This window comes from Lepus europaeus, chromosome 9 (assembly GCF_033115175.1).
Source record: "Lepus europaeus isolate LE1 chromosome 9, mLepTim1.pri, whole genome shotgun sequence".
Taxonomy (NCBI): domain Eukaryota; kingdom Metazoa; phylum Chordata; class Mammalia; order Lagomorpha; family Leporidae; genus Lepus; species Lepus europaeus.
Genome location: NC_084835.1, coordinates 26,322,587 through 26,341,229, shown reverse-complemented (window position 1 = coordinate 26,341,229; position 18,643 = coordinate 26,322,587). Strand labels below are relative to the sequence as shown.

General features: G+C 59.4%; 2 protein-coding genes across 3 annotated transcripts in view; one reads left to right on the top strand and one right to left on the bottom strand.

Annotated features, from left to right (window-relative positions):
* Window positions 1-152: 152 nt before the first annotated feature.
* On the top strand, window positions 153-8,939 carry BAP1 (BRCA1 associated protein 1). 2 transcript variants are annotated; one of them, XM_062201029.1, is made up of 17 exons: window positions 153-258; window positions 357-386; window positions 505-559; window positions 1,415-1,547; window positions 1,890-2,009; window positions 2,473-2,534; window positions 2,619-2,761; window positions 3,034-3,112; window positions 3,537-3,660; window positions 3,950-4,097; window positions 4,562-4,746; window positions 5,172-5,305; window positions 5,830-6,308; window positions 6,416-6,576; window positions 6,825-6,917; window positions 6,999-7,071; window positions 7,616-8,939. In XM_062201029.1, exons 1-17 carry the CDS (start codon window positions 222-224, stop codon window positions 7,747-7,749), a joined length of 2,190 nt encoding a protein of 729 aa, XP_062057013.1. In that variant the 5' UTR covers window positions 153-221; the 3' UTR covers window positions 7,750-8,939. The 2 variants fall into 2 exon arrangements, with proteins under 2 accessions (XP_062057013.1, XP_062057014.1); XM_062201030.1 differs by lacking the exons at window positions 153-258; window positions 1,415-1,547 and having other exon boundaries at window positions 360-386.
* Window positions 8,940-9,446: 507 nt separating this feature from the next.
* The window catches only part of DNAH1 (dynein axonemal heavy chain 1), a 71,071-nt gene continuing 61,874 nt past the window's right edge, over window positions 9,447-18,643 (bottom strand). The window contains exons 61-78 of the mRNA XM_062200171.1: window positions 17,160-17,279; window positions 16,902-17,051; window positions 16,650-16,810; window positions 15,356-15,581; window positions 15,066-15,261; window positions 14,675-14,826; window positions 13,934-14,130; window positions 13,603-13,747; window positions 13,214-13,372; window positions 13,009-13,140; window positions 12,502-12,672; window positions 12,242-12,421; window positions 11,987-12,163; window positions 11,415-11,585; window positions 11,163-11,293; window positions 10,490-10,841; window positions 10,008-10,242; window positions 9,447-9,575 (exon numbers count right to left, since the gene is read on the bottom strand). Of these exons, the coding sequence (XP_062056155.1) occupies window positions 9,454-9,575; window positions 10,008-10,242; window positions 10,490-10,841; window positions 11,163-11,293; window positions 11,415-11,585; window positions 11,987-12,163; window positions 12,242-12,421; window positions 12,502-12,672; window positions 13,009-13,140; window positions 13,214-13,372; window positions 13,603-13,747; window positions 13,934-14,130; window positions 14,675-14,826; window positions 15,066-15,261; window positions 15,356-15,581; window positions 16,650-16,810; window positions 16,902-17,051; window positions 17,160-17,279 (3,177 nt within the window). The 3' untranslated portion in view covers window positions 9,447-9,453. The remainder of the gene's footprint in view (window positions 9,576-10,007; window positions 10,243-10,489; window positions 10,842-11,162; window positions 11,294-11,414; window positions 11,586-11,986; window positions 12,164-12,241; window positions 12,422-12,501; window positions 12,673-13,008; window positions 13,141-13,213; window positions 13,373-13,602; window positions 13,748-13,933; window positions 14,131-14,674; window positions 14,827-15,065; window positions 15,262-15,355; window positions 15,582-16,649; window positions 16,811-16,901; window positions 17,052-17,159; window positions 17,280-18,643) is intronic.

Here is an 18,643-nt window from a genome sequence, read left to right as displayed (position 1 = left end):
CCCTCAGCCGCTACCGGACAGGCGGAAGAGGAGCCCAGCGGCGGGCGGGGCCGTCGCACAGTGGTGACGTTGTGCCACCGGCGCAGGCGGGTGACGCGGTGGGGCCGGGTTGTCTGTGTGTGGGGCTGAGGGGCCCCGGGGGCGGTGGGGGGGCTCCCGGCGGGGGCGGCGGTGGGTCGGGAGGGCCTGGACATGGCGCTGAGGGGCCGCCCCGCGGGAAGATGAATAAGGGCTGGCTGGAGCTGGAGAGCGATCCGGGTGAGGAGGGGGCCGGGTGGGCCAGGGACTGGGGAGGCCGTATGGGCTTGGGATGCCCCTGCCTGACCAGCCCCGCGTCCTCTTGTCGCCCCACCCAGGCCTCTTCACCCTCCTGGTGGAAGATTTCGGTAAGAGCCTCCCCTGCCTTCCGGATGGCGGATCGGGGGGCTGTGGGGGCCCAGCTCTGCGCCCTTGCTCCAGGGCCTGGGGCTGCCCTTCCCGACCGCTTTCTTTTCCTGATCGTAGGTGTCAAAGGCGTGCAGGTGGAGGAGATCTATGACCTTCAGAGCAAATGCCAGGGGTGAGTGGGCGTCAGGGCCGCCCCTTGCGCCCAGAGGGCTGGGGAAGGGCCTGGGAAGTAGCGGGAATCACGAGGTGTAAGACCCCCGTCAGCAAGCATCCTCCTCCCTCCCCGGTGCCTGCCTTCTGATCCAGGTGATATCTTCGCCTGTCCCAGGTTTCTCTTGTGTTTCCCCTCGGGTAGTAACCCTGCCCCCAACCCTAGCCTTCAGCTGCCTTTTCTGGCCTTGCAACAGGAAGCCCCTGGCAGTGGGAAGCCCCAGGTCACACGGTGCCTTTTGTGCTGCTGTGTAATGGAGTCACTGCAGTGTGCCCACTTTGGCTCTGCTCCCCAAAGGTCATTCTTCATGGATTGGCTGCTGTGACAAGGCCCCTTCCACTCATGGTCTTGTCCTGGTGGTGCTGCGCAGTGCAGGCGCAGTGACTGGACCAACAGGTCTGCTTTTATTCCCCGTGGAGCGAGGGGCTGCCGCCGGTGTTCATTTGTTTCCTTGGCATCACTGGGTCTCAGGCCTTGGGTCTACAAGTGATAATTAGTGTTTAATTTCCTCATCACACAGAGCTCTTCTTCTGCTTTTACTCTGTGTCCCGGGCCGTCGCTTGCAGCTGCCCCTCTGTCCCCCAGAACCCTTGGCTTCCCGAGGAGACTGGGTAGGCTCTTGGAGCACTCCAGCCAGAACAGACGGTTGCCTCTGTCTGTGGCAGGCTTCGGGGTTGTGAGGGCTCAGGGCATCTCTGGATGCTTTGGGACAAAGCCAGGGGGCAGGTGGAATCGTGGCCAGGGCCCCCGAGTGATGACACAGTGCAGAGGAATGAAAAACAGGCTGCTGACAGCCTCCGCCCCGTGCCTCTCCAGCCCCGTGTATGGATTCATCTTCCTGTTCAAATGGATCGAAGAGCGCCGCTCCCGCCGCAAGGTGTCTACCTTGGTGGATGACACGTCTGTGATCGATGACGATATTGTGAATAACATGTTCTTTGCCCACCAGGTCTGCCGGGCTCTGTGCTGTCTGGAGTGGGAGGCTGCCGTTTTCTGTGCTTGGGAAGTGGAAGTGGGAGAAGGCAGGAGGAGGAGGTGGTGGTCACAGGAAGAACCGAGCTCTTAGTCATAAAAGGAGCATCTTCAGAGAGGGGTCATGTCTGAACTCTCTTTCCAATGGTGCTAATTAAATGAGCTAGTGTTGGAAGAAGGTGATGGGAGCCGATGAGGATTGTTGTCCAGATAGGACTGTCCTTGACTGGACCCCCATTCCTGATGAACATGGGCTTGTGGGAGCGTGGGGCTTGGCATGAGGGGTGCTGGGTGAGTGTGACCATTCTTGCTTTCACAGCTGATCCCCAACTCTTGTGCCACTCACGCCTTGCTGAGCGTGCTCCTTAACTGCAGCAATGTGGACCTAGGGCCTACCCTGAGTCGCATGAAGGATTTCACCAAGGGCTTCAGCCCTGAGGTAAGCCACAGTTCCTTAACCACGGCTCACAGCCGGCTGGGCAGATCCACCCCCCGCCCCACCCCGGGCCGCTGGAAATACCACCACGTGGTGTTTGGCACTTCTAGGCCATTTCTTCTTCAAGTTACGGTTCATGTCACATCTGATCCTTAGATTAAGTGTAGAAGGTGGTTGGTTTTAGGACCACTTATCAGGAAGGGACTCGACCTAGGTCAGAGCTTTACTGCCTTCTGTGTTGGGACTCTCCGTCAGGATGTGCGGCTCCCCAGTGTCCCCTGGTCACTATGCAAGGCCAATGCAGGCCATCTCTTCGGGGCTCCAGAGCTCCGTCTGCTCCCACTAGCCCTTCAGGACAATTTGTGCTTTTTCAGATTCCTAGAATGCCTCCAGCCTGCTGCCTGGAGCTTTGCCTGTTACCCAGAGACCCACCCGAGTTCTGACGTAGCCTTATTTTCTTCTCTAGAGCAAAGGATACGCAATTGGCAATGCCCCGGAGTTGGCCAAGGCACACAATAGCCATGCCAGGTGTGTAGGAACTGTGGTAGTGGACGGTAGGGCGAGGGTGGAAAGGAGTGTCATTTTGGGAGCCCTGACTGTGTCCTCCCCCAGGCCCGAGCCACGCCACCTCCCTGAGAAACAGAATGGCCTTAGTGCAGTGCGGACCATGGAGGCGTTCCACTTTGTCAGCTATGTGCCTATCACAGGCCGGCTTTTTGAGCTGGATGGACTAAAGGTCTACCCCATTGACCATGGTAGGTACCCTGAATTGATGGCCTGTTGGGTTTCTCTGCTTACCTCCTGGGGATCTGGGGCTCAGGGCCATCTTGTACTTGGGATCCACTGGTAGGAGGTGGGGTGGGGCACTGAGAACATCTAACTCTGGCCAGGATTTCAATCTGCCCCACATTGCCTGACCAGCTTGGGACTCCCTGGCTCAACTCTCTTCTCTGTCTTCCTTCCCACCCCTGGCCTGCATAGAGTTAGAGTTTCCTACCTGCTGATTCCTTGTCTTGGTGTCCTTTAGGGCCCTGGGGAGAGGATGAGGAGTGGACAGACAAGGCCCGGCGGGTTATCATGGAGCGCATCGGCCTCGCCACTGCAGGGTAAGGGCCCCGTGTCTGCCCTGCCCTCTGGAGCTGTGCACCCTTTGGGAGGAACAGAGAGAAGCCAGGTGATCTGTAAATCCCAAGACCACATGATGAATTTGGCAAGGTCAGACTTAGATTTTAGGCTGCCAACTCCTTGCCCTATTTCCTGCTTGGGCTGTCTGTGGTCTACCCCTAGATGGGTCGCAGAGGGATGGCCCAGGTGTGCTGGCTCATTTGCGCACAAGCCCCTCACACAGCTCTTTGGCAGGCACCAGCACAGGTGCCTGGTATGAATGGCCAGCCACTGCCCGCCTATTCGGGTGGGGCCTGTACCTATAGGTGCAGGTGCGACCGCAGAGAGCCCTGTGGGGTTATCTGTCTCAAGCTGATGGCGCGGCCTAGGTGGGAGCTGCTCTCACAGCTGCGGCTGTGACTGCAGGGAGCCCTACCACGACATCCGCTTCAACCTGATGGCAGTGGTGCCCGACCGCAGGATCAAGTACGAGGCCAGGCTGCATGTGCTGAAGGTGAACCGTCAGACAGTACTGGAGGCCCTGCAGCAGGTGGGCGCCTCCCCTGCCCGGCCCAACCCTCCGGGCCTTTCCTCCCATTGTAGCACCTATCTCTGGTTTCCAGGTCATACATGCTGCTGATCTGAGCTTCAGCTAACCATTCCTTTGGTCCCTTTGTGGGGAAGCCGGGACTGCGAGTTGGGAGGGAGAATTGTGTCTAAAAGAAGGTTTTGACCTGGCTGTTATGTTTCCTGTGAGTTGAGCGTACGGGTCAGAGCCACGGCCACTGTGCTGGCCCTCAGCCCTTCACTGTCCTCTGAGCCTTCAATTCTGTTTTCAGCTGATTAGAGTTACACAGCCAGAGCTGATCCAGACCCATAAGTCTCAAGAGTCACAGCTGCCTGAGGAGTCCAAGCCATCCAGCGGCAAGTCCCCTGTGGGGCTGGAGGCAGGCAGGGCTTTAGCGGCCCCTGAAGGCACCCACACAGGTACTGGGGGGTACCTCTCATGAACCTCAGAGCCACCTGGGTGGCTTGACCTGAGGGGCAGCCTGAACAGAGCAAGCCTTTCCGTCGAGGTCCTTGGGCAGGTGTAGAGGCTGCTCCAGAAGACTGAAGCCCAGTGGCTGCAGCTCTGCCCCTCTGAGCATAGTTTAAAGCAAGGCACCTGAGATGGCTGCCATTACCACAGCCCTGAGCCCTTCTCTGTAATGTCCAATGGCTTGCTTTGCTCCAGAGCCTTTTTCCTTTCTGTCCGCCTCTTTTTCTTCCTCCCTTTCTTTCCCAGTCTTGCTGTGGGACCATGACTTAGAGCTGGCCGACTCCCATCCTGCCAGCTGGCATAGCAGCTCCTTGGGGAAGGAAGGGGAGGAGCACTCTGTCACAAGACTGGGGGCCTGGGCTTTTCTTGAGGATCCCAATGAGTCCTGCCTATGCCTCTCGTCCTGTTGCAGATGGTGTGGAGGACGTGGCTGGTTCATGCCCACAGGCCCTGGCCCACAGCCCACCTGGCAAACCCAAGCTGGTGGTGAAGCCTCCAGGGAGCAGCCTCAACGGGGTCCCCCCCACCCCCGCCCCCATTGTGCAGCGGCTGCCGGCCTTTCTAGACAATCACAACTATGCCAAGTCCCCCATGCAGGTGAGCTGGGAGCACCTTGGCAGGAGTCCTCTGGAATGCTTTTGAGAGGCCACGCAGGCAGTCTCCCTGTGTGGTTGCTGGGTGCCCCCCTCCTGCCTGGGTTGCCACACTCCTCTGAGGCGCAGAGGCCCCCCTAATGGCAGGGACTTAGGGAGCCAGGGAGCGCTCCAGTTACAAGGCCTGCTCTTCAGTGTGGTTACACGGGTTGGGTCCTGCTGGCGAGCTAAAGGCATGTGTCAGGGGCCCTGTGGTGTAAGTGGGGCAGGCAGCCTCCCAGAAACCAAGGGGGTGGGGAGCGCTCTGCGGCACCTGCCAGGGCTCAGCAGACTCATTCTGGAGAGCCATGCAGCTTTCTCCCTCTGTGAGCGCTGCGCCCAGCCAGGGCTCAGCAGTTCTGCTCCTGACCGCCCTTGTGTCTGCCCCAGGAGGAGGAAGACCTGGCAGCAGGCGTGGGCCGCAGCCGCGTGCCAGTGCGCCCACCCCATCAGTACTCAGATGACGAGGATGACTATGAGGAGGAGGAGGAGGAGGAGGTGCACAACGCCAGCTCTGCCGTCAGGTCAGGCCCAGTTCTGTCAGAGCAGCAGGCTCTGGGTATCGTGGTCCTCCCCAAGTGTTCCATCCCATGTCCTAGAATGCCTGTCAGCAGATAACACTGAGCACCTGGAGGGCATAGGACCCGGGAAGGCTGAGCCCTCATCCTCAGAAAGTGTTTGGTGGGCTTAGAGGAAGGCTGCACACCTCAGCACACCTCACCTAACCTGCATATCCGAGGTTATCCTGTTGGAGGTGGCCTTGCAGCTGGCCCTCAGAAGGACTGGGTGGGACAGGGATGGAAGAGGTGTTGGGGGTAGCGAGGCAGCTTTGCTGGACACAGCGTTGGCAGAAGGCCAGAGTGAGGCCACTGGAACAGAGGAAATGTCTCTTGAGGATATTAGGCATGGGATGGCTAGGTCAGGCTTCTTGGATCAAGTGCCAGGAGCTTCAGGGCCACCCGGAGGCCAGGATGGGTTCAAGCTGTTCTAGGCATTGCTGGTGTGGTTACCTGACCTCTTCTGGCTCGCCTCTTTTTGGGCCCCACAGATACAAGCGGAAAGGGCCAGGGAAGCCTGGGCCATTGAGTGGTTCTGCGGACGGGCAGCTGTCAGTGCTACAGCCCAACACTATCAACGTCTTGGCCGAGAAGCTTAAAGAGTCCCAGAAAGACCTCTCAGTTCCTCTGTCCATCAAGACCAGCAGTGGGGCTGGGAGTCCAGCTGTAGCGGTGCCTGCGCACTCTCAGCCCTCCCCCACCCCCAGCAACGAGAGCACGGACACAGCCTCCGAGATCGGGAGTGCTTTCAACTCGCCCCTGCGCTCCCCCATCCGCTCGGCCAACCCAACGCGGCCCTCCAGCCCTGTCACCTCCCATATCTCCAAGGTGCTTTTTGGAGAGGATGACAGCCTGCTGCGGGTGGACTGCATACGCTACAACCGTGCTGTCCGGGATCTGGGCCCTGTCATCAGCACAGGCCTGCTGCACCTTGCTGATGACGGGGTGCTGAGTCCCCTGGCGCTGACAGGTGGGCCTTACTTTGGCTCACTGCCCCGTCGGTGCACCCAGGAGGGAGGGGCCCAATGGCCAGAGTGTGCTGCACTCAGAAGGTCTTCTTGTGCCTTCTCTTCCTAGAGAGTGGGAAGGGTTCCTCGCCCTCTGTCAGACCAAGTCAAGGAAGCCAGGGCTCCAGCAGCCCAGAGGAGAAGGAGGTGGTAGAAACCACAGACAGCAGAGAGAAGACTGGGCTGGCTAGGCCCGGTGAGCCCTTGAGTGGGGAGAAGTACTCACCCAAGGTGAGCCCTTGTCGCTTCCTCTTCCAGTCCTGGCAGAGGGAAGGGCTTGGGCAGCTGCTCTTTGGGTGCTTGCTTGGAAGGTTGGTGGCTGGAACCAGGTGCCAAGAAGCCTTGCCAGGGTAGGTGGCGGTAGGGGCCTCAGTAGGCGCCATGGACTCTAGCTGTTCACCACTGCCTCTGGCCGCCTCTTGGTAGTGGGTAGCTGCTCTTGGCCACACCCTCAGAGGGGCAATGCTGGGCTTTGGCAGGAGCTGCTGGCACTGCTCAAGTGTGTGGAGGCTGAGATTGCCAACTATGAGGCCTGCCTCAAGGAAGAGGTAGAGAAGAGGAAGAAGTTCAAGGTAGGGAATCTGCAGTGCCCTGGTCCTGTGCGCCATGCCAAGATCAGCTGGTGGCACCCTCACCTTTTCCCCTCTCTCCAGATCGATGATCAGAGAAGGACCCACAACTATGACGAGTTCATCTGCACCTTCATCTCCATGCTGGCTCAGGAAGGTGAGAGACTCATTGTTCATTTTATTTTATTTTTTAAGATTTATTTATTTACCTGAAAGGTAGAGTTATGCAGAGGCAGAGAGTGATCTTCTATCCACTGGTTCACACCCCAAATGGCCGCAACAGCTAGAGCTGAGTTGATCCGGAGCCAGGAGCTTCTTCTGGGTCTCCCACGCAGGTGCAGGGGCCCAACTACCTGGGCCATCCTGTATTGCTTTCCCAGGCCACAGCAGAGGGCTGGATTGGAAGTGGAGCAGCCAGGACTCAAACCAGTGCCCACATGGGATGCCGGCACTACATGCAGTGGCTTTACCTGCTATGCCACAGTGCCAGCCCCAACTGCTCATTTAGATTGGCAGCCCTGCTGAGGGCCATGTCCCTAAGGTCCTCCTCCTTCAGGTCTGCCCTCAGCAGACTGGGACACAGGGAGGCCTGTGACATACTCGACTCCCAGCCTGAGGCTGTGTCTGGTGGAGCACGTGACTGCTGGAGCACGTGACTGCTGGGTAACCAGCCACCTGCTCAAGGGTCTTTGCCCCTGCAGGCATGCTGGCCAACCTGGTGGAGCAGAACATCTCGGTGCGGCGGCGCCAAGGGGTCAGCATTGGCCGGCTCCACAAGCAGCGGAAGCCTGACCGCCGGAAACGCTCTCGCCCGTACAAGGCCAAGCGCCAGTGAGGACTGCTGGCCATGACTACAGCCCGCTCTTGCCGTGCGGCCCTCCCCGGGGCCCCTCCCTGCCCACTCCCCCTCGTCCCAGTATTACCAAATAGTTCCAGTCGAAGAGCTCGAGCCCTGGGAATGGGAGCCAGGCCATATCGCACCCTGGGGCCTGGCAGAGGCAGGCCAGCCCTGTCGTGCTCAGGAAGCAGCAGCTGGAGATGGGGCCCAGCAGGGTGCTGCGCTCCCTCCACAGCCGGCTGTGGAGCAGCAGGACCCAGCCCTTCTGCCTGGACAGCAGAATATATATTTTACTTATGGAAGACGTCTATTTTTCTGGGCTCCAACTCATCTTGCCACCATGTTGACGGAGTTGGCTTTCTGACTCTGCTTTCTCTCCCAGCAGCCATCGTCCTGGTAGGCCCAGGCCCTTGCATCACATCAGGGTCATAGCTGCAGAGCCTGGGAAGGCACCGAGCCCTCTGTTCAGGCCACAGCCACCAGCTTGTCCCTGTCGTGAGGAAACCAGGCTCACCATCCCTTCCTCTTGGGAGAGCCAAAGTTGGACCTGGCTGCTGGGCTGGCTTGGGAGGTGGGATGAGCACAGGTGGGATGAGCAGCTGCTGGGATCCCATGGCCCGAGCAGACAAGGGTTTGAGCTGTCTGGTGGTCTAACTTGTCCTAGCTCTAGCCTAGCCGGGCTTGTTGAGACTGTCCTCCAAAGCAAGGCTCTGGGGCTCTTTGCCTTCAGTGTTGTGGGCCTGGCTGTGGGCCTGCCTGGGGCTCAGGAGCCTCTGCCCAGCCCCTCAGTATTACCATGTCTCCCTCCTCTTAGAGATGGTGGAGCCAGGGCTGCTTGCAGGAAGCGGATGCCACTCGGCTCTCCCTGCTACGCCAGCTTCCACAGCCTCTGCAAGGCACTCAGGGTGGGGGGCAGCAGGATCAAGATATCCAGTTTGGAGTTCCTGTGTTCCCAGAGGGTCTGATGCCAAGTGGCAATGGGCTTAGCCCTGGCTGCAGCTCAGGCCCCAACCTGGCCCCATGGCCTCTGCCAGATGGCTTTCTGAAGGTCATTCAAGCAGGCCCTTTATCTGTACATAGTGACTGGGGGACCAGCAGGTATGACCACTGCCTCTGTCTGGGCTGAGCATGGCCTGACCCCTTGGCCCCTATAAATACTGGATCAATGAATGAATAAAATCCTGAGAAATGAACCTTCCCGTGGTTGCTGCGGCTGGGTGGGAGTGAGGGGGTCTACCAGGACCTCTTGGGCCAAGGGGCCCTGTGAGAAGTGTGGGTTCCTGGGGCATCCGGCCTTCCAGACCAGAGATCCTTGAGACCCTAGGCCTGGGAATTGGGGCCCAAGCCGAAGAGGAGTTTGAGGTGGGCGTAGACAGGGTGTACTTTGTGGGGACAGGGCATGGCTCGCACCACATCTGGTGGCTTCACACCTTGGAGAGGTGCTTGCTGCCTGGAGTTCCCTGGAAGGGCACTGGGACCTGGGATGGTGCACGCCTCTTTCCTTGTTGCACTGGGACAGGCACAGCAGGCCCGAGCTGCTATCTCTGCCTTCCAGCCCCTGACTGCGTTCTCTGCTGGCTGCCACAGCCTCTCCCCGCTACCCCGGCAGCGAGTCTCACAGAGGGGCCCTATGCACACAGCTGAGGCACAACTGGACTTCGGAAAACCCAACTTTAATGGCTCCAGCCCTCCTGTCTGGGCCTAGTAGTCCAGGGCACAGATGAGGGCCACGCCACGCTTTATCCAGTGCCGCTGGGGCCGGTCGGTGGGGATCTCCACGGCAATGACATAGTTGGTGGAGTGGCCTGTGGTTGAGAGTGTTCCTGGAACAGGTAAGAAGGGGAGAGGGTCATGCTGGGCCCTCTCTCTACCAGAGGAAGGAGAGGGCAGGAATGGGGGTGGCGAGTTTGGCAGACAGTTGGGAACAGGGATGTGTTTCTGGCCCAAGAAGCAGCCTGCATGGCAAGTGAGTCAGGGCCAAGGCTCAGACCTGCCTGGGGTTATTGTAGAAGGGATGGAAGATGGGAAAGGGGCCCTGCTCTGGGCCTCAGTTATGCCTTTGCCCCAAGGTGGAGCTGCTGAAGGAGGCACACAGGTGGTACACACAGCCCTCGGCATTAGCTAACCTGCTTGCTGCTGGTCTGGCTCTGTTCAGTCCCAAACCTCTGCCAGCCTTCCTGTTCAGCTAACCTGCGTTAGTCTGGCTTCCTGGGCCTCCACTTGGGAGTGCAGGCTGTCTGCCCTAGGCCCCTTACCAGCACGTGTCAGTGTTTTGTAGATGGGACACAGGTAGAAATCCTGGCCCTGGGCCTTGCGGTTGGGTGTAGGCACAAGCCAGATAACAGCCATCTCTGTGTACAGCTCCTTGGGCCGGGACTCAGCCAGCTGGAAGGCCACTGGGTCCCAGCGGGCACCTTCCAGGAACAGTCCGTGGATGTAGCATCCCACTTCAGGCCTTTCCTTGAGCTCTGATGGTGACTGGGGCATTACCTATGGAGGACACGTGGACATGCACACATACACTGACACCCAGAATCTTCCTCCCAAGAGCTGCTACCTGCCCGCCTGCCCTTTACCCAGCACTGTAGCTGGTGGTCTGTGTTTGCCCTGCCCCTGGGAATTTCCCTGGGGGCATGGTCAGAGTTCCCTGACTACCAGCCAGCTGTGGCCTCTTTATCCTTCCTGCCTGGGCTGTCCCCCAGCCTGTCACCTGACCTGGCCCTGGTTGTGCCCAGACCTTGAATGAGAAGGAGATGGTGTCGATGGAGATGATGGACTTGCGGGCAAAGTTCTGCAGAGTGCCTGTCAGGAAAGCCTGGGGGAAGAAGAAGCCACTGATCCAGAAGACAGCCGGGATGCCACCCTGGATCCAGGCTTGCAGGAAGTCCAGGCGCCGCAGCAGGTCCATGACCCAAGAGGACAGCGGCTTGAGCGATGGGTAGGCTTTGGCATTCCAGAGCTCGGGCACGGTGTTGTTGTACAGGCTGGCAGCCATTAGCTCCAGCTGTGAGGACATCACCACCAGCCCCTTGAGCGCCTTGAGCAGGTCCCGCAGTGTTTGTATGATCACCTGCAGCAGCCGGTTGTACCTAGAGACAGTGGTGAGGAAGCAGGCAGGCAGCTGGGTTGTGTGGCAGTCAGGGCCAGAGGTGGGAAAAATGGTGGCACGTTATAGAGGCTGAGAGCACAGAGCTGGGTCAAGCAGCCTGGGTACAAATGCCACTCCGGCCTTTGCCAGTTGTTGACTTTAGGTCACATAACCCTTTTTGGGCCTCTGTTTACTCATCTACAAAATGGAAATAATACAAATGAAGCTGAGTTAGGTTGGATGGATGTGTAGCATTTGCCACGGCACCTGGCTCTTCCCTCCAGCCCAGTGGCCGCTGGCTAGGGTGTGGCCATGGCATTACCTGATGACCTCTTGCACTAGCACCGTGTTCATTGACTCTTCATACAGCACTGGGTACTTGGCCATCACCTGCTGCAAGTTGATAGGTTCAGGCAATCTGAGAAGAATACCCTGGGCCGTGTTCTGTACTATCTGCAGAGGCAAAGGTCACTGGGGGTCAGGCAGGCCCCTCCCCCTCCCCTGCAGGATTTCACCTGGGGAGAGGCAGGATGGTCCTGCCCAGCCCTCAGCTCCTCCTCCTGCCACCACCCACCTCCTCCCGGCCCTGGCCGCCCACAGAGGACGACTTGGGTTGCAGCTGGATGATGGCGCCAAGCAGAGCGAACGTCTCATTCTGGGCGAAAGTGATGTTGGCGTTGTCGTGCAGGCCAAAGATCTCAGGCATATCGTTGAGCGGGAGGCTCTTGATGTAGGACAGGTAGCCCTAGGAGGCAGGAGGGGCAGAACTGAAGCCCCTGCCTCGCTCTAGAGTCACCCTCCTATTGAGCACGTCCCACTCGCCACAGTTCCCACTGTCACCTCTGGCTGTACCCCTTGTGCATTTCCCTGTGGTTTTTGGGACTCTGTGGCCTCTGAGGCCCTGTGTGGTGTGGCCCTTGCTGCCCTCCCAGCCCCGTTGTCACTGCCATCCAGCTCCCTGCTCTCCCTGCCTGTGTGGTCTGGGTCGGGCTACCACCTTGGAGGAGCTACTCCAGCCAGCACTGAGATACAGTCAGCCCGTGCTCCAGGACACAGGGCCTGACCAGCCCCTCTCACTGCGAGAGCCTCTGAGGGCAAGGGCCACGTGTCCTGTTGGCCAGCACACAGCCCTGCGGGTGGGCTCACGTTGAGGTCGTAGGTAGGCTGGATCTGGTGGTAGATGCCTGAGGCACTGTAGCTGTGCTCAGGGCAGAGCACCAGGGGGCTGTAGAAGTCCTCCAGGATGTTCATGACACAGCGGCGGTCCCAGTCGTCCGTGACGCGGCCCCCGTAGTTGATCTCCCCTGCTGTGTACTTGAGGACCTGCAGGGTGGGCAGGTTAGGCTCCCTCAGTGCCCAGGCCCCAGTCCCCAGCCTGCCCCCAGCCTGCCCCCAGCCCACCTTGTAGGGGATGTCATCGTATTCGTCCAGGAACATCTTGAGCTGGCTGATGCAGATGCGCAGGTCTCCATCCGTGAACTCATAGGGGATGTTGAAGCCCAGAGGCCCGAACTTCCGGCGCTCCAGCATGTTCCCGTGGAACAGGCACAGAGACAACAGCAGGGACTTGAACTCGGTCACCTGTGGGTGTAGGGGAGCCAGGAAGGTGAGGGGTGAGGGCAGGGGACAGGTAGCGCAAGCAGGCACCAAGCGTGCTTCACCTTGTGACAGGAGTTGAAGAAGTCGTCACTGAGGCTACTGTAGGACTTCATCAGGTTGGCCTTGACCCCACGTGGTGGCTCGATGGTCATCTTGGAGCTGTTCTGCAGGATGGACACTGGGAACCTGCTGCTGGGCAGGCTGGTGAGCCACAGGCGGAAGTCCCGGTGCACCTGGCAGCCGCAGCTCCCCGTGAGCATCAGCCCCCACACCCAGGGTCCGTCCCAGCACCAGCCTCCCTCCTCCCTTGGGCCCCCGGGCCTAGCCTCGGCGGGCCAGGCGAGGCCACATGGATGACTGGGTAAGCAGATGGACGCTGTGCTTGCTGGGGGACCTGGGAAAATCCTATCACCACCTGCGCCAGTAACTGGGGTCTGGGCAGTGCGTGGCACATACATCAGTGTCTGGGCCCGGGCTGGGCTGAGGGCCTTCTGGAATGATCACACTTGGCCTTGGGAGCCCCTTCAGCAAAGGAGCCCCGGTGGGCCTGCGACAGGCAGGGGGTGCACCTTGTCGGGGTTGATGTGCTCGATGAGGCGCTCCAGGGTTGGCATCCAGCTCGGTGCCAGGTGGCAGTTCTGGAAGAAGACCCACTTGCCCCTCTCTATGGAACTGCGCATCATGGTTTCTGCCTGAGGGCCCTGGGGGACAGCAACACTGAGCGCCTCGGGACTGGCTGCCCCCTGCTCCCTGCCTCCCTTGCCTGGTCCTTACCTGGCCCTGGCCCAGGGAGATGGCAGACAGCTTCTTGGAGAACTTCATCTCTTCAGCAAACTTGTAGAGGTCAGCGGCAGGGTCAGTGCCGGGCGACAGCACAAAGATGAGGGGTGTGGTAGAGTTGGAGTCTTTGAATACTGCTGACAGGTTGGCAGTCTGCAAGGACAGGGAGGGACATGGAGACTACCTGGGGCCTAGGGGGGATGGGGACAAGGGCAAGGCAGGGGCAGAGGGGGAGAGGGGCTTCCTGGTAGAGCCTGGAAGCTCCCAGGGGCTTTTTGGGAGCACGCAGGAGACCAGCCTGTAAGGGCTGTGTGGTCATCTACCTGGGTGCAGCCAGGCCCCCCAGGCCCAGGGTGGGGATTAGCTCAGGGTGCAGCACTTGCCTGGGGCTCGATGAAGCGTGGCTCCAGGTTGGTGGCTACAAAGTCCTGCATGGCATTGGTGACCTTGTCCCCTCGCAGACAGCGGAGGACCAGCAGCTTCTGGAACTGGTCCAGGTTCCGGTCCCAGATGCCAGGCAAGGGCTCCCTGTAGCAGTGCCCACAGCTCCCTGAGAACTGGCCTGTGGGATGCTACTGGCCCCAGGGATTCTGCTAGCTGGACAGCAAGGGAGTGTGGTGGGGGTCTAGGGTACAGGCTAGGGGCCCGGAGGAGCTTCCTGGGGTCTCACCCCCTCAACACGCCAACCCTGCCAATCTCTGGGACCCAGCTCACCGGTGGGGCTCAAGGCTATCGAAGAGGACCCGGAATTCTGAGAGGTGCCTCACAAAGTCGGAGGAGAAGGAGGAGAAGGTAGGCAGGTTCGAGAGTGCCAGGATGTCTCGCCAGGCCCGGTCAGACAGCCAGTCTGGCGCAGGGTTCTGAGTCATCATCTGGATGGAGCCCCCAGACAGGAGGTAGTGCCACTCGTTCTGGCAGGGGACAGAGGGAGGCTGGTAACCAGGCCCTGTGGCCAGCTCCTTCCTACCCTGGGCACCCCACCCAGAAGCGAGCCCCTAACTCCCCTCACATGGAGAAATCAGTGGCTGTTGGGGGTGGCAATGAAACAGGTGTGGGTTAGGATTCCCACCCTGCCTGCCTCTCCCTGGGCATGAGCCCTTAGAGCAGAGGACTGGACCTCTCCCAGCCTCAGTCTCCTCGTGTGCAAAGCAGGAAGGCGAACAGCTCCCCCCAGCTTCCCAGCACTAGCCACATATGGCAACTGCAGCCAGGGAGTCTCGCTGTCTTGGCAGGGCTTTCCAAAGCCCCATGAAACAGCCGCATCTTCACGGCAGCCTGAGCTCCCGGCCAGACAGGTGAGGGAGGCTCAGGATGGTCTGTCCCTGGGGGCGGGCTCTGTGCTCAACAGCACACCTGTGGCTCCAGCTGAACCGGGTCTTCTGGCTGTTCGAAACCAAGGAACTGGTTGCCACGGGCCTCTGCCCCCAACCCCTCCTCTCAGCCCCGCCCCCGCACCTGGTCAATCTTGCCCTCGTTCATCATGATGCGGACACAAAGCAGGAAGGCGAACATCAGCTTGTGCTTCTCAAAGAGGCTGCGGCAGACGTTGCTGTAGAGGTTGTAGGTCAGGTAGCGGTTGATGTTGGCGATGCGCTTCTTCAGGTTGTCTGCAGGGCCACGGGAGTGGAAGGAGGACCCCTGGGGCCCAGCCCAGCCGGTCTCCCCAGCAGCCATGGGAGCAGCCTGGGCGTCCCCTGGGGCAGTTGGTGCTCCCCATAAAGGGCCCCAAGGAGGGCACTGAGCACTGAGTGGGCTTTATTAGGAACTGTAAGCCTGGCACGAGAGGACATGCCAGTGACATGGGTGCGCCCCGCCATGGAAATGTGTCCGGGTGGGGTCTGGCTACCTGCCCGCTCTGAGTTGGAAATGCCTGACAGGAAGATGTTGAGGAACCACTCGAGGGAGTACTGGTACATGGGGTCCACGTTGGCCAGGTCGGACACACAGAAGAAGAGGATCTGGGTTCGGACGGCCACGGGTATGTACTCCATGCGTGTGAGGTCGATGTTCTTCTCCGTCTGCTCCGCAATCCTGACCTTGGCCTGGTGGTGCGGGGCGCCAAGGTCAGGCTCAGATAGGCTGGCCGAGAGCAGAAGGCAGAGGTGGGTGGCCCCAGGCCTGGGACAGGTAGCCGACCTGGATCTCCGCAGCCTTCGTCTTGGAAGCCTCCAGCACTTTGATGAGCTCCACGTCGTCCACGGGGTTGCCTTTGGAGGAGCTCAGCCGGTACAGGATCTGGTCCTCGATGTCCTTCAGCTCCTGCCGCATCTTGGCGTTACTGACAATCAGCTGGTTCTTGGCCTCTTCCAGGTCAGGTCGCTCCTCAGCCACTACCTGCCCCAGCAGCTGATCCTCCAGGCCACTGCCAGGAATAGGGGACACTGTGTTCCCAGTACCCTGAAGACCAGCCTTGATTCTACCCACCTAGTGACCTGGGCTCATGGGGCTCCAAGAGGCCGCACCCCTGCCTGCCTCAGGCCACAGGGCTGGTGTGGGGCTCCTCTGAGACCATGGGTGGCAGCCTGGACCCCTCAGGGAACATGTGATCCTCCAGGAAGCCCCCCCACCCCGACCAGGAGGGGCTATGAGTGACCAGTAGGGAGGGGCCTCATGGGTGTTTATACTCCAGGTGTGTGGAGAGGCTCACAGCAACATCAGAGGCCTGGGGCAGGCATTTGGCACGGCAGTTACATCAGCACTTGGGACAACCATGTTCCACAGTGGAGGGCCTGGATTTGAGTCCCCACTGTGCTTCCAATCCAGCTAATGTGCACCTTGGGAGGCAGCAGGTGATGGCTCAAGTACTAGAGTCTCTGCCACCCACATGGAAAACCCCAGTGGAGTTCCTGGCTCCTGGTTTTGGCCTGGCCCAGCCCTGTTTCTGTAAGCATCTGGGACTTGAACCACCAAGGGGAAGATCTCTGTCTCCCTGCCTTTCAAATAAAATAAGTAACAGTTACATTTTAAAAAAGAAATGGGGGCCTTGGTGTAGAGTGGGCCTGTGGGGCATGAGTTCCTTCTGGGTGACTTGGGCTCATGACAGCTAGGTAGAGAGCAGGGCTTGTGTGCTGGGAGCCACAGTGTGCCTGGCTCAGGGCTCAGGGCCAGCTCTGGAGGTGAGCACACCAGGGCCCTTCACCGAGCTAAGCTGGAACAGATGGGTGCCTGGAGGAGGTGGGGCTGGTGCTGGCCAGGGCGGTGGAGGGACCCTGACCAGCGATCAGGTTAAGTTGGGGTGGGGGTTCTTAAGCAGGAATGGTGGCAGGTGAGGCTGGGAGACAGGTGGGATGCCAGAGTGCCCGGGAGGAAGCTGGTGTGGCATCTGCGGGGGTTGGGGGGGGGGGGCAGGCGAAGATGGAACCAATGGATCCCAGCCTGGGGGCTGGCGGCGGCAGAGCTCAGGCTTGGGGGCCCCACGGTGGGAGCTGACCTGGGTGACAGGGTGAAGTTGATGATGGTGAGTTTGGTGGAGATCTCAGGTGTGTAGTGTGGGTTGGGCAGCTTGGTGGTGATGTACATCCTGAAGTCCTCATGGTAGGGGATCACCATGTCTCCCAGCTTCAGCACTGTGTTCCCCTGCTGCTTGTAGGTCTGCAGGGGGGTGGGACAGGCAGGCACTTCACCTCTCTCTGCACCAGGCCTGCAGGTTCCCCCTGCCCCACCCCCCGGCCCACCAGTCCACCTGCTTGAGCAGCACAGGCTCCAGGGCCGGGTCCAGCTCCTCGCCCACATTCTCCAGCAGACATGGCTTGCCAAAGCGGATGGCATTCTCCATGCTACGCAGGAAGTCACGGTCACTCATCTTGAACACGTCCAGCCCGCTGTCCTTCTCCTGCGGAGGAAGGGGCCGGGGTGGGGGTGCTGTTGGGGCCAAGAGGCAGCCCAGGGCTCCGCTGCCTCCGCCTGCACCTGTAAGCCTGCTGCCGGCAGGTGGGCTCACCATGTTCTTTATCCATTTGTTGGCCTGGCCCTGAGGGTCAATGAAGTGGGTCCAACGCTGGGAGAACTGGTTGATGACCCCGTTCTCCACTGACAGTATGTCGTTGGGGAGGCCAGCGATCTATAGGAGGACAGGCACTGGACTGGGTCACCTGGGCCATCAGCTACTGCCAGTCTCGAACTTCGGCTGTGGTTTTCCCTCTCCGTATGGCACCCTCTTGGAGACAGGTGATCACACAGGTAGCTCCAGGACCCTCTACCTCACTCCTGCCCCTGGACTGGCTCCTGACACCCTCTTTCACTGGGCCTTGCTGTCCTGGTGCCTACTGAGTCCTCGTCAGAGACCATCTTCCCAGAGCCCACACCCCATGGGCCTCCCGCCCTTGCCCACACTCAGCCCTGTCCTGCAGCCTCCTTGTTCTCTCCCTTCACCAACTCTCCCTGCCCTGCCCTTCAGTGTCCAGTTCAGATGTGACTCTTTCTTTCTTTCTTCCTTCCTTTCTTTCTTTTCTTTCTTTCTTCTTTCTCTCTCTCTCTCTCTCTTTCTTTCTTTCTTTCTTTCAGATTTATTTATTTGAAAGTCAAGGTTACAGAGAGGGAAGGAGGGGTGGGAGAGAGAATGAAAGAAATCTTCCATCTACTGGCTCACTCCTCACATGGCCACAATGGCCAGGGCTGAGCCAGGCTGAAGCCAGGAGCTTCATCTGGATCTTCTATATGGGTTTGAGGGGCCTAAACACTTGGGCCATTTTCCACTACTTTTCCCAGGTCATTAGCAGGGAGCTGAATCGGAAATGGAGCCGCCAGGAGCCGCCAGGACATGAAATGGCACCCATGTGGTTGCTGGTGTTGCGGGTGGTGGCTTAGCCTGCTGCATCACAACACTGGCCCTCAGATGTGACTTTGTTTTCAGGTTTATTTATTTTAATGTTATTTGGAAGGCAGAGTCTCTTTCTCTCTCACACACACACACAGCACGTGAGAGATCTGTCCACTGGTTTACTCCCCAAATGCCTACAAGAGCCAGGGCTGGCAAAGCTGGAGCCTGGAACTCCACCTGAGTCTCCCACATGGGTGTCAGGGGCCAGAGCACTTGAGCTATCAGAGGTGAGATTCCAACCAGCCCTTCCAATATGGGATGTGGGAGTCCCAAGCAGGCCCAACTTCTGTACAACACTGGCCCCAATCATGACTTCCTCTAGGAAACCTTTGTTAACACTCATACTAGACACTGCTCCCCCACTCTACCTCCACCCCCTTAAAAGTACCCCTTGGGCTGGCACTGTGGCAAGCAGGTAAAGCCACCACCTGCAACACTGGCATCCCATATGGGTGCTGATTCGAGTCCCAGCTGCTCCACTTCTGATCCAGCTCCCTGCTAAGGCCTGGAAAAGCAGCAGAAGACAGCCCAAGTCCTTGGGGCCCTACTACCCATGTTGGAGACCTGGATGAAGCTCCTGGGTTCAACCTGGCTCAGCCCTGGTC

Coding starts and splice junctions, on each gene's coding strand:
- BAP1 (XM_062201029.1), top strand. CDS start 222: ATGAATAAGGGCTGGCTGGAGCTGGAGAGCGATCCGG. Junction 4,098..4,561: donor CCCTGAAGGCACCCACACAG/GTACTGGGGGGT, acceptor GTCCTGTTGCAG/ATGGTGTGGAGGACGTGGCT. Junction 6,309..6,415: donor GAGTCCCCTGGCGCTGACAG/GTGGGCCTTACT, acceptor TTCTCTTCCTAG/AGAGTGGGAAGGGTTCCTCG.